The sequence below is a fragment of the Entelurus aequoreus genome, linkage group LG09 (genome assembly GCF_033978785.1).
Source record: "Entelurus aequoreus isolate RoL-2023_Sb linkage group LG09, RoL_Eaeq_v1.1, whole genome shotgun sequence".
In the NCBI taxonomy this organism is placed as follows: Eukaryota; Metazoa; Chordata; class Actinopteri; order Syngnathiformes; family Syngnathidae; genus Entelurus; species Entelurus aequoreus.
Window position 1 is genome coordinate 26,833,983 of NC_084739.1, and position 13,626 is coordinate 26,847,608.

General features: G+C 41.9%; 1 protein-coding gene across 4 annotated transcripts in view; it reads right to left on the reverse strand.

The window, feature by feature from the left end:
• macrod2 (mono-ADP ribosylhydrolase 2) overlaps window positions 1–13,626 on the reverse strand; it is a 1,153,479-nt gene that overhangs the window by 79,585 nt on the left and 1,060,268 nt on the right. For all 4 annotated transcript variants that reach the window (XM_062058480.1, XM_062058481.1, XM_062058479.1 and 1 more), the window contains 2 exons: window positions 12,121–12,246; window positions 8,217–8,285 (listed from right to left, as the gene is read on the reverse strand). In XM_062058480.1, coding sequence (XP_061914464.1) covers window positions 8,217–8,285; window positions 12,121–12,246 — 195 coding nt within the window. The remainder of the gene's footprint in view (window positions 1–8,216; window positions 8,286–12,120; window positions 12,247–13,626) is intronic.

The window sequence follows — 13,626 nt, forward strand, 5'->3', positions numbered from 1 at the left end:
AATCGAGATTTTTCCCGGGCGGTGCGCCAGGAAACTGCAGACCTCTGGAGGACAACAACATCTAGCGAGTGTAACATCTCCGGTGAGTTTTCACCGGAGGAGTTCACAGCTGCCCTCCAGTATACCTGCTGGGCCTGACAACATCTGCCCAGAACTCGTGCTCCACGCTGCCCCTGCAATGAAGTCCTGGCTGAGAGTTTTCCTGTCTTCTTGCCTGCGCCAACTCCGGATCCCCAGGATCTGGAGAAGGGCCACTGTTGTCGCTATCCCCAAGCCGAACAAGCCAAAGGATGACGTAACGAGCTACAGACCAATCTCGTTGCTCTGCGTCCCCTTTAAAGTCCTCGAGCGCCTGATTCACGCCCGTGTCGAGCCCATCATAGACCCCCACCTCCCCCGGGAGCAGGCGGGTTTTCGACGTGGGAAGTCCACGGTGGATCAGGTCGCCCTCCTTACCCAGGACATCGAGGACTGCTTTGAGGCGAAAAAGAAGGCCGGTGCCGTCTTCATAGACCTGACTGCTGCCTATGACACAGTCTGGCACCGCGGCCTCACCTGCAAACTTCTCCGCCTGCTTCCAGACAGGCACATGGTCAAAATGATCATGGAGCTTGTCTGGAACCGCAGCTTTACTCTCACCACCAGTAACGGAGATAAAAGCAGGTTGCGGCGCCTGAAAAATGGCGTCCCCCAGGGATCTGTCCTGGCTCCCCTCCTGTATAACATCTATACATACGACCTGCCTGCCACAGTCTCACGGAGGTTCGCATACGCAGACGATCTCGCGCTGCTGCACTCCGACAGGGACTGGCAGGCCTTGGAGGGAACTTTAAGCCAGGACATGGAGACTTTAGTGGCTTACCTCCATAACTGGAGATTGAAGCTCAGCGAATCCAAGACGGTGACACAAGCTTTCCACCTATACAATTGGGAAGCGGATCGTGAGATCAGGTTCGAGGTGCGGAAGCCGGATGGGGCTTCCCTTACCCTATGCCGGCCTCGTCCTACACCTGAAGACCCTCGTCCTGACCCTAAATACCTTGGGGTCACCCTGGACAGGTCGCTCACTTTCCGTAAACACCTCTTGGCAACACGCAAGAAACTCAACACCCGCGTCTCACTGCTGAGACGGTTGGTCGGGTCCGGTTGGGGTGCCGGGGAAAGAACTCTGCGAACAGCAGCACTTGCCCTGGTCTACTCAACTGCTGAGTACTGCACACCTGTCTGGGCGCGCAGTGCTCACTCTAAACAACTTGATGTCCCGATCAACGAAGCCTTGCGTGTTATCACTGGATGCCTGCGCCCCACCCCTGTGGAGCTACTGCCCATCTTAGCAGGCATCCAACCCGCTGAGCTTCGTCGCCAAGGTGCTGTAGCAACTCTGGCGGGCCGGGCAAACATGGATGAGAACCACCTGCTCCATGAAAGGCTCACACTCTCCTCAGAGCCAACGCCCCGCCTCCCCTCCAGAGACCCACTGGTACCAGCCGCCCTGAAGCTCCTGCAGCAATGCAGTGACAACAACATCAGGGCGGCTCACTGGGCGAATCACAAATGGAGCACGGACCTGGAGCATACCATCTCCTCCAGACTCCGTGACTTCATACCTGACACCGGCTCAATACCAGGCCTCTCACTACCACGAGTGGCCTGGGTGAGGCTTAACCGCCTCCGAACTGGTGTCGGTCGCTTTCGCTCAAACATGTTCCAGTGGGGCTTAGCACCTAACGCGACGTGTGAGTGTGGCGCGGAGGAGCAGACTGCCGACCACGTGATCCTGCGTTGCCCGATTTATCGTGCTCCTAATGGTTTGCGTGGCCTGGCGGACCTGGATGACTGCTCGGTGACCTGGCTCACTTCTGTGTGTCCTGACATATGAACGGGAGGGCCCCCCGGGCCTGGGGTGGTAAAAGGCATAGACCCTCGGCCTCAGGTCCGGGTGCCGGAAAACAGCTGCCCATACGATGAAGAAGAAGTAAGTAAGTACATTTTATTTATAAAGCGCTTTTTACGGATACAAAACGCAAAGTGCTGAACAAAACATACGTGAATTAAAACAACAAATACATTAAAACAACAGCGGCAATGTCATAAGAAGGATAAACAGAATAAAAACGCAGATAATACTCTGTTTGAATTGCATGTGATTGTTTCATGTCACCGTGAAAAGCGCAAATTCCAATACTTTCAAATCCAACTCTCTTTTGTATAGGACTATAAATCAACTATGAATCTGATGCAACAGCAGCCTGAACGATCAGAGCACGTTCATCCAACCCATACGTCATTGAAAGGTGACAAACAATTCCTCACGAAAACAGACAGGCGCGAAAGTGGCGCATTTTCCGGACTATAAGCCGCTATTTTTTTCCCCTACTTTGAACGTTATGCTTTACTGTGTTTCCCACAGATTGCCAATAGACACTATATTGCCAAAAGTATTTGGCCACCCATCCAAATGATCAGAATCAGGTGTCCTAATCACAGGTGTACAAAATCAAGCACTTAGGCATGGAGACTGTTTCTACCAACATTTGTGAAAGAATGGGCCGTTCTCGCGAGCTCAGTTAATTCCAGCGTTGAACTGTCATAGGATGCCACCTGTGCAACAAATCCAGTCGTGAAATGTCCTCGCTTCTTAATATTCCAAAGTAAACTGTCGGCTTTATTATAAGAAAATGGAAGAGTTTGGGAACAACAGCAAGTCAACCACCAAGTGGTAGGCCACGTAAACTGACAGAGAGGGGTCAGCGGATGCAAAGAGGTTGCCGACTATCTGCACAGCCAGTTGCTACAGAGCTCCAAACTTCATGTGACCTTCCAATTAGCCCACGTACAGTACGTAGAGAGCTCCATGGAATGGGTTTCCATGGCCGAGCAGCTTAATCTAAGCCATACATCACCAAGTCCAATGCAAAGCGTCGAATGCAGTGGTGTAAAGCACTGAACTCTTGAGCACTGGAGGCGCGTTCACACTTTTCTATCTGGCAATTTGATGGACGAGTCTGGGTTTGGCGGTTGCCAGGAGAACGGTACATTTCGGACTGCATTGTGCCGAGTGTGAAATTTGGTGGAGGAGGAATTATGGTGTGGGGTTGTTTTTCAGGAGTTGAGCTTGGCCCCTTAGTTCCAGTGAAATGAACTTTGAATGCTCCAGGATACCAAAACATTTTCAACAATTCCATGTTCCAAACCTTGTGGGAACAGTTTGGAGCGGACCCCTTCCTCTTCCAACATGACTGTGCACCAGTGCACACAGCCAGGTCCATAAAGACATGGATGACAGAATGACAGAGTCTGGTGTGGATGAACTTGACTGGCCTGCACAGAGTCCTGACCTGAAACCGATAGAACACCTTTGGATTGAATTAGAACGGAGACTGAGAGCCAGGCCTTCTCGACCAACATCAGTGTGTGACCTCACCAATGCGCTTCTGGAAGAATGGTCAAAAATTCCTATAAACACACTCCGCAACCTTGTCGACAGCATTCCCAGAAGAGTTGATGTTGAAACAGCTGCAAAAGGTGGACCTACATCATATTGAACCCTATGGGTTAGGGATGGGATGGCACGTCAAGTTCATATGTGAGTCAAGGCAGGTGGCCAAATACTTTTGGCAATATAGTTTATTTGAAGGGAATAAGCGGCAGCAAATGGATGGATGGATGTGGCAGTAGGGGCATGACCAGGGTGGTGTCAATATGACATCATCGTATAATTTGCATAATCACGATGATGCATTTATTTTCACTACAAAGGTTAAAAAGAATGTATACACATATTTAAAAATAAATCTGTTATTGGTCATTAGCATTAAACTATGTTATTTTCTTATATCATATTGTTTGCTCTATTGTTCAATTGTTGATGTTTCTTTAACTACTACAATGTAACACATTGCACTTTGTACACCCCTGGTTTATTGACATATATTATTCTGCCCTCCCTGAATTTTGGAATTTAGTTTGACACATATTTAACTAGTCTTTTAAATGATAGATTCAAAAACAACTTGAGGTTGTTAATTGATAGTCTCCAGAATGAAGTTACAGTAAAACAAAGCACACAAAGGAAAGTACATTAATATACTGTACATATGAAGTGCACATACGTGTAGGAATAATGTTAAATCAACAATACAGTTTAGTCAAAAACGGAAGAAAAAATAAAATTCCACAGGATGAATGTTGGTTCTAATGCTATTAGCTCAATGCTAACGTACAATGGACAAGCTTGTTGACAGGTTAACGAAAATTAGCATGGCAAACTTGTATGAATGTTTATCAATTTAGATTTTACCACAATTAAATGCATATATATATATATATATATATATATATATATATATATATATATATATATATATATATATATATATATATATATATATATATATATATATATATATATATATATATATATATATATATATATATATATATATTTATACAATTCTGCAGCTATTTTATGGATATTTCCGGGTTCACGAGCTTCACATGCCACCAATAAGTTTAGCCTTTTCACATCTCGACACAGAGATTGCCAAATGGGTCACGGTGGACCAATGGAATTGTACTAATTATATCAAACACACTCACACAATCTCTTAGTCAGCCATTTAGCGCGTTATGGACTCACTCTCGTTTTGGAGAAGACAACGAAAAGCACAAGAAGCCAATTGACCCTGGCCATCGAAAAAGGAAACAACTGCCGCATGGAACGGAAATCCACCACCAGTAACGGGCACAGAGAGGCCAGACTACCTCACGACAAATAAGAAGGCATAAGCCCAGAGGCGACTCACCTTGAGGCAAAAGTGAAAGCAAAAACGAGGCAGAGGAAACGCCAGTGGAAGCAACCCAAAGTCCTGTTAATTCCAACACCGAAGAAGACATCCCCAGCGCGCAGGAGTGGTAGGAGAAGTACGAATATTTGCAAGCAATATAAATACAAAATAAAATGTGTCCAAAAATTAAGTGGATGCGTCTTATATTTAGGTCCGCTCTTTAGTCTGGAAATTACGGTGCCAAAGCTAAATACAATTATTGCCTTCTTCCTTAATTTCCTATGTGAAATAATAAATGTCGACTCTGGTTGCAGAAACTCTTAAAACTTGGCCATAAATGGGGCCAGGACTGACACCACCAAGAACCGGGGCCATGTTTACTTCCATAAACACTGAGCTCCACATTTGACGTCACGTTTTGTGTGCATGCGCATCAGTCCATGGACGCATTCCATTCACATTAGACATACATAGAAGCCGCATGGTAACGTGAACCACTACAGAAAAAAAAATCGGATTCAACAAAAAATCGGAATTGGGCTCCATACTTGCGTTGTAGCCATAGTTTCCAAGTCCTGAATCTTCCCTGAGGCCTCCTGCCAGTCAGGTGTGTATGCTGTAAAGCTATTATTTTTAGTAGTGCTATCTACATAAGTGCTAAAAAAACATGTTATCAACATTATTACTCTCATGTTTGCTGATGAAATGCCCAGCAATAAACCTTCCCACATGGTTTATGGGGCGGTATAGCTCGGTTGGTATAGCTCGGTTGGTAGAGCGGCCGTGCCAGCAACTTGAGGGTTGCAGGTTCGATCCCCGCTTCCGCCATCCTAGTCACTGCCGTTGTGTCCTTGGGCAAGACACTTTACCCACCTGCTCCCAGTGCCACCCACACTGGTTTGAATGTAACTTAGATATTGGGTTTCACTATGTAAAGCGCTTTGAGTCACTTGAGAAAAAGCGCTATATAAATGTAATTCACTTCACTTCACTTCACATGTACGCCAATTGTTCGTTAGATCCGAACACTTTGTTCTGCTTATCACTACAGTGTAATATTTGCAAAAAACTCTTGTGGATGTACTCATTTGCAAAAAACTCTTGTGGATGTACTACCAGTCTGTGGTTGCCAGTGTTGTGTTCTACATCGTAGTGTGCTGGGGGGGCAGTACATCTAAGAAGGTCAGCTCCAGACTGGAGAAACTGATCAGGCAGGCCAGCTCTACGATCGGAATAAAACTTGACTCACTGGTGACGGTGGCAGAGAAGAGGACTGTGGCAAAACTACTGAGCATCATGGATGATGCAAGTCACCCTCTGCATACCGTTATCAGTAGCCAGAGGAGCCTGTTCAGTGCTAGACTGCTTCATCCCAAGTGCAGGACTAATAGACTAAACAACTCCTTTGTCCCACACGCCATCAGACTGTTCAACTCCTCTCTGGGGGGAGGGGGGATACTAGGATGACAGGGGATGCAAAACAATAACAATACTGAAATAAACTGCAACAAAAAACAGTGCAATTAACAGTGCAATACATTTTCATAACATGGTCACTGCTGCCTAGTTTCTCTTGTTATATTCTTATTTTTACTGTTATATTTGTATTCTTATTGTTGCTTTTTATTTTTATTCTTATAATAATATTTTCTATTTTATTTCCATTTATACTCCCATTTACTTTTTACTTATTCTTATTTTTACTGTTATATTTTTATTCTTATTGTTGCTTTTTATTTTTATTCTTATAATAATATTTTCTATTTATACTCCCATTATTTACTTTTTACTTTTCAAATTCGATCTCAATTCTGTACACTGCTGCTTGAATTTAAATGTTCCTGAGGGAACTCTCCTGAAGGAATCAATAAAGTAATATCTATCTATCTATCTATCTATCTATCTATCTATCTATCTATCTATCTATCTATCTATCTATCTATCTATCTATCTATCTATCTATCTATCTATCTATCTATCTATCTATCTATCTATCTATCTATCTATCTATCTATCTATCTATCTATCTATCTATTACTTCGATTAATGGCAAAGAGAAAATGTCTGAGAACACCACAGGACTGCATTATGGAGCAACAAAAAGGTATCTTTGTGTTTAGTGTCAACACACACAGCAATCCTCTCTCAGTACGATGCACTTCCTATGATTATGGTAAGCAGACATTGCCTGTTTACTACATACAAGTTTTATGATGCAAGCAGTGTAACCTGCACCAGATCATTTCATTTTAGATTATTGTAACACATATGAAGTCAACCACAATGAATTGTGTTCAATCTTTAAAGTTTAACTGTGGTTTGATTCATTGCTCATTCCTCACATTATTACAAGTCTTTTCATTACACCTTCCAGTGACTAAACTACGGAAACGAGCAGAGGAGCCTGATGGCAGATTTTATCAAAGGGTATTTGCTCTGGAGCCATTTGTCATGGGATCAATTGGTTACGCTTGGATAAGCCTGGCTCTGCATAAGATTCGAGATCCAAGACTGTTTGGATTTGCGACCGAGACCCCGCTTCTCCACACAAAATGCAATCTGCCTGCAATCAGGAATGACACCACTGTTTACTGCTCGACAGTGCCACCCCCACATCCATCCCGTAGTAACCCTTGGCAGTGACAGACAGTGGCAGGCTCAGGCGAGACACAATCAACGTGGTGAGGTGGAGCTCTCCACTGATGGAAAGGCTTGTAGTGTTTGCGTGACGTATTCCGATGGCTTTTCAGAGACGATAGAGACGTCTCGCTCAGACAGATCTATCTGGAAGGTTCACTCTCACCCTAAATTAATTGAATGTCGCTCAAACAGAAAGTGAAATTGTGAGAAAATGAGACAAGAGAGTGACTCGGACCTGTGTTTTAAGTGGTAGGAGTAGGAGAAGCTATACTCAATTTATCCTTAGCCTAATTTGTGGCTATGAGGACCAAATACAATTAGGACTATGCTGAGACTTTATCCTCCACCATGCTATGTTGTTAATAAACACTTTCTTTCTTACTTTGCAGCTTTTCAATATTTCAGCAAGAAAATGAACACGTTTTGATCCAGTCGCATGAAACTAGGACAATGTCTGCAAACTATTTGAGCAATGAAAGGATACATAATTTCCCCCAAAACAGCAGTAAATATTGTGCACAATTTGTTTATACTATAATGAGGCTTTGGGCGACAGATTATAGAGTGTGTGTCAGTAAGTACAGTAGTTCGGATGATGTCTATGAATGTTCTCATTCATCCAGGTCATTGTATTCTCAGGGCATTCAATCGATCGCAACTGGACTGTTTAGTTTGTCTTAGAAGACATTTTGCCTCTCGTCCAAGCAGGCTTCATCAGTTCATGCTCATAGACTCAGGTTGGTGAGATCTTAGAACACCGTAATCAGATCAGATGAAATCAGGCTTTACCTTCCATCTCTACAGTGGCCTTTCCCGTGTCTTCATCGTCTGTCTTTGGAGCAGTTTGCTCTTCTTCAGCTGCAAAATAAAGATGCATTCAAGTATCAGGAAGTGACTTTATTGTAAATGTAATCACAAGATGGTGATCAGCATAGAACACAACCTTTTGTGACAGATTAATTTAGCATTGCATCATATGGTTAATATTTAAATGGCCATTGGACTGTGATATTTCATTAATATTTGAGCCATTAATGTCCACCTCTATGTGGTCAAAAGGATTGAGGTACCTGCCAATTTCACCCTCAGAATATAAAAAGTGCTGCTTTAATGGCTTCCAGTTTTCTAGGATGTTAAGTTAAGTTAAAGTACCAATGATTGTCATGGTTTTGATGTGGGTCAATTCACTTGTGAGGTCAAAGGTCAGTGATTTTGGACCTGAAAGTGAGTCTGCTGGCTCACCATCTCTGTTATGGCTCATCCCAAAGGAATTGAGGCCAGGGCTTTTTACTAGTTCTTCTCCGCCAAACTCATTCAAGCATGCCTTTATAGACCTTTGTTGGACTGCGGCACAGTCATGCTGGGACAGGAAATGGCCTTTCCCGAAGCGTTGGAAGCACATAAGTGTCCATAATGTCTTGGTAAATAGTTAAATAGGTTAATTTTTTAGATTAGATTACTGTATTTCCTTGAATTGCCGCCGGGAATATAGTATTCGCCTGCCTAGAATTACAGCCGAGTCAAACTCGTTTCGCAAAATAATTAGCGCATGCTTGGCACTTCCTCCGGGTCAAATATGAGTCATTAAATGACTCCCGCATCCTGGTGGTAGAGGGAGCTAGTGATCCTTCTTGCGACTACCTGTACTGCAGAAGACCGGTACTGCAGAAGAAGACAACAAGCAGCAAGCATGAGCAGCGATCGTTTGCTTGCACTTTTACCATGGAGGATTCCATCCATCCATTTTCTACCGCGTATTCCCTTCGGGGTCGCGGGGCCATGGAGGATTACATATCTAAAATAAAACAGTTTTCTAAACTGGACTTTCAATCGAAGCAGGAGGTAATAATTAAAGGAATATCTCCAGAGACTTTTAAAACTGAAGAAAGATAAGGAAGACTGCCTTTGATCAGAAGCAGCTGCACATGGACACCATTTATAAGTAAAGGTAAGACCATAATAACGTTTTTTTTATTAAATGTGCTTTTCATGATAAGGTAAGCGCCGGAGTGAGAAGAAGTTTTAAAATAATTAGCTCATGCTTGCCCATCCCGCATGCTTTTGGTAAGCGCAGGAGTGAGAAGAGGTTTTAAATTAATTAGCGCCCCTGCGGCTATTCAAGGAAATACGGTAGATACAATAGACCTTTGTTGATCCCTTTGGCGTGTTCCAATAGCAGCAAGACCATATACAGCCGGTGTGTCCAAACTACGGCCTGCGGGCCAAGTGCGGCCCACCAGCGTCTTGAATAAGAAGTCTGGCCCGTGGCATGTCTCGAGTTTAATTTTAACAACATGACTGTCTTATCACCGCAATTAGGCCGCCTTCTTGTGGACAACATTAATAATGTTAATCAGTGACCGTGAGTTTTATATTGAAATACAATGAGCATAGCAACAATTTATATGAACAGATCCTAACAACCTTTCCCATGGTGCAAATAAACTATAACCTGCAAAGAAAGTCGACACACAACCTGCTCACTGAATTATCTGGAGCAGTGGACATTATAAAAAATGTCTAATCACCATACATAATTTAAAATTACACCTATTTAAAAACAGTACGAAGATGGATAATATGCAAAACATTTTCTTTCCACACTTTGCCATGTTTGGCACATTTTAGCTATTTTGATATTTTTGATTGATCACAAGACTTTAAGGAGGTCATCACGGAAGGAAACAAGGTCGGAGTTGAACTTTAACATCCTGCTAATATTCAATGTTTTATCATTTGTACTTCATATTGCAGTGTCGTAAGGGTCTGATGTGGGGGTGGAGGTTGTTGATAACAGTTAAAGTTATGTGTTGTTGCTTAAATCAATGCAAACTGAAGTGCCTCTGATCATTTCCTGATAATATTGTTAATTTTAAGTTTTTTATTTTTGTACAAATGACAATCGACGCTCTGCTGTGTGGCAAACAAAGTGTTGCTATGATGTTATATTTGTGTGTGCATGGCTGTGTGTGTGTGTGTGCGTGTGCCTGTGTGTTTGTGTGTGCGTGGACCCATATAACAGCCTATTGGCGAATACCCTTGAAAAAAGGTCATTACCACAGGTTGTACTGCATTTGTACATGCTTGGGAAGTTTCTCTGTTCTATTTGGTATACAATTAATATGCAGACTTATATCACTGCGATCTCTGATTGCATGTAAAAACAGCTGTGTAAACTTGATCAGCACGAGCACACAAGCACTCTGAATGAGACAGCACACAAGGTTGGAATAAATAATAAAAACTGAGGTTTTGCCTTAAAATTGTAACCACGTCTGAAGTTAGTGTAGTGATTCAGAGAGCCAATTAATTTAGATGCTACACATCTACATATTTTGCACTGCATATACATTGTATGTATGTATGTATATATATATACAACAAATATATATATATATATATATATATATATATATATATATATATATATATATATATATATATATATATATATACTGTCTGTATGTGTATGTATGTATGTATATATACAGCAAATATATATATATATATATGTGTATATATATACACACATATATACTGTCTGTTTATAAGCTGTATAAGTGTGTATATGTCTGCTTTTGGTCCCCGGACAATTTTTTTTAGCCTATTTTTTTTAGACGCCCCTGATATATAGTATGCATGACAGTGGCAATGGCAGCACAGAACATAATAATCTATGATTATGGGGCAGCAGGGTGGGCAGTGGGTTCTGTCTGTCTTCTTCCCACCTGATTGGCAACCCTAAATTGGCCCTAGTGTGTGAATGTTAGTGTAAACATGTTGTCTGTGTGTGTTGGCCCTGCGATTAGGTGCCTTCCGCCCAACTGCAGCTGGGATACAAACCAAGCCAGGAAAAACCAAGAGGAGAATCCGATTACTTTTGATCATATTGCATATTCCAGAGGTCCCTAAACTACGGCCCACGGGCCGAATGCGGCCCGCCAGCGTCCAAAATCCGCTTTATAATATCTATTTTCTGCTGGATCTACTCTCTTTTTTTTGGCTGCAGCTGTTACATATACTGTAATACTGTACATCAAGGGTGTCCAACTCATTTTAGCTCAGGAGCCGGACTATTAAAATCATGGCATTAAAACAACAACAACAAAAAAAGTACAACTTCAGATTGTTTTCTTTGTCTTACTTTGGCCAAAAATAGAACAAACACATTCTGACAATATGACAATAAAAGTATAGAAAAAAATACCCGGCAGCGGGTATGTTTAGATCAGGGGTCCCCAAACTACGGCCCGTGTAGCATGCAAAATCCAGCCCGCGGGAAGTCTCAAGTTTTTGAATTTATTTGTCCTTTCTAATCTATTTTCTACCGCTTGTTACTCTCGGGGTCTCCTACCCGCTCAGGCAAATCATATTGCCTAAAATGCATATTCCCATCGATAACATGACATCACTGTTGGGCGAGCGTGCGGCGAGTGCGCACTCTTTTAGTCAATTAGTGCGTGAGGAATGAATATATATATATATACAGTATATATATAAATATATATATACACACACACACACACAACCCGGCCCCCGGCCACATTTTTTTAAGCCAATGCGTCCCCCGAGTCAAAAAGTTTGGGGACCCCTGGCATATACTGTATCGTGTTAGTCACCTAATAGTCATCTTGATGTTTTTTTCCAGACCACAAAACAGTTTTAATCACATTTATTCATAATAAATATTTACCTTCATCTTTATCCTTACTGTCAAAAGTTGTGTCTTCATCTTCATTTTTATCGACGTCAGTGTCTTGGTTCTTATTTTGATCTTCAACTCTGTCTTGACTCATCTCCTTATGGCCCAAATCTTCATCTTGACCAACATCAAAAGACAAAAAAAAGATACAATGAGATCTGTGAAGTCGTCAAATTAGGATCCATTTGTGTCTAATGTGAGCTGAACTATTCACATTTTCATACACAACATTTGTTTGGTGAAGATGTAAATAATGGGAATTACAGTATATATGGAAGTATGGCACGCCATCGCCAGTGGTTAAACTGAAAGAGCTTGGAAATTAATAGAAAGTCTGTGGCCAAAGATTGTTTTTTTGAATATAGACAAGAGCTGCATTGGCCTGCAGCGTTTTTTTTTTGTTTTTATTCAGATTTTTTTTTCCCCAATGTTGCTCTCACCTTACTCTTCCAGATCTAAGGCCTTGGACAGCAACTCAGGGATGCATTTACCACAACACTCTTACTGAACGTCTACAAAATTCATGTTTGGAGAGAGACTACAGTGCGTGCTTCATCCATCAAAATGTTGTCAATAGAATAGGATTTACATAAAATAAAAAGAGAAGTGATGCACTGCTCCCTGACAGCGATGCAAGTCCTGAATGTTAATGACATAGGCAGGTAGAAGAGTTCAGAGAAAAATAAATTATTGCTCTCAGAGTATGGTGACTTTATGTAACACAAACACGTAAGAAGCCTATGGGCCTGATCTACTAAGATCCAAATAACACGCGCTAAGCAGCATGTACAAACTATACAATTGTGTGTACGATTAATTGGCATTATTTAAATGATGTTTTTGTGTGTTCTACGTGGCTTTTACCATGGAGACCCTCATTTACTGCACATTCATGTTAACATGCTCCTAAATGTGGCATTTTGCTAAGTTTTAAAACATGCAGCAGGCATGTACGACTTTGTATGTGCTTTTATGAAGCAGTTCTGCAAGTGCGTCCACAACTGAACCAACTTTTTCAGCGCAATAAACGTGGGAGCTGGTGGCATTAACTGCAAGCGTGTGCGGGATTGTTGCAACGGGAAGAAAATGCATTATTCAAGAAGTTGTATTTTTCATAAATACGAACTTCAATAAAAATAATAAAAAAATGCCAGCAGACACGAAAACACATCAATTTAAATACTGTATTTTTCGGACTATAAGGCGCACTTAAAATCCTTTCATTTTCTCAAAACTCGACAGTGTGCCTTATAACCCGTTGCGCCTAATGTACCGAATAATTTTGGTTGTGCTTACCGACCTCAAAGCTATTTTATTTGGTACATGGTGAAATGATAAGTGTGACCAGTAGATGGCAGTCACACACAAGAGATAGGTGTAGACTGCAATATGATGGCAGTCACACATAACAGCTACATGTGCTACAGTGCCAAAATGTTGTATGTTCCATTGAAAATATAGAACATGACACACGACGCTCAAAAATCTATCAAAATG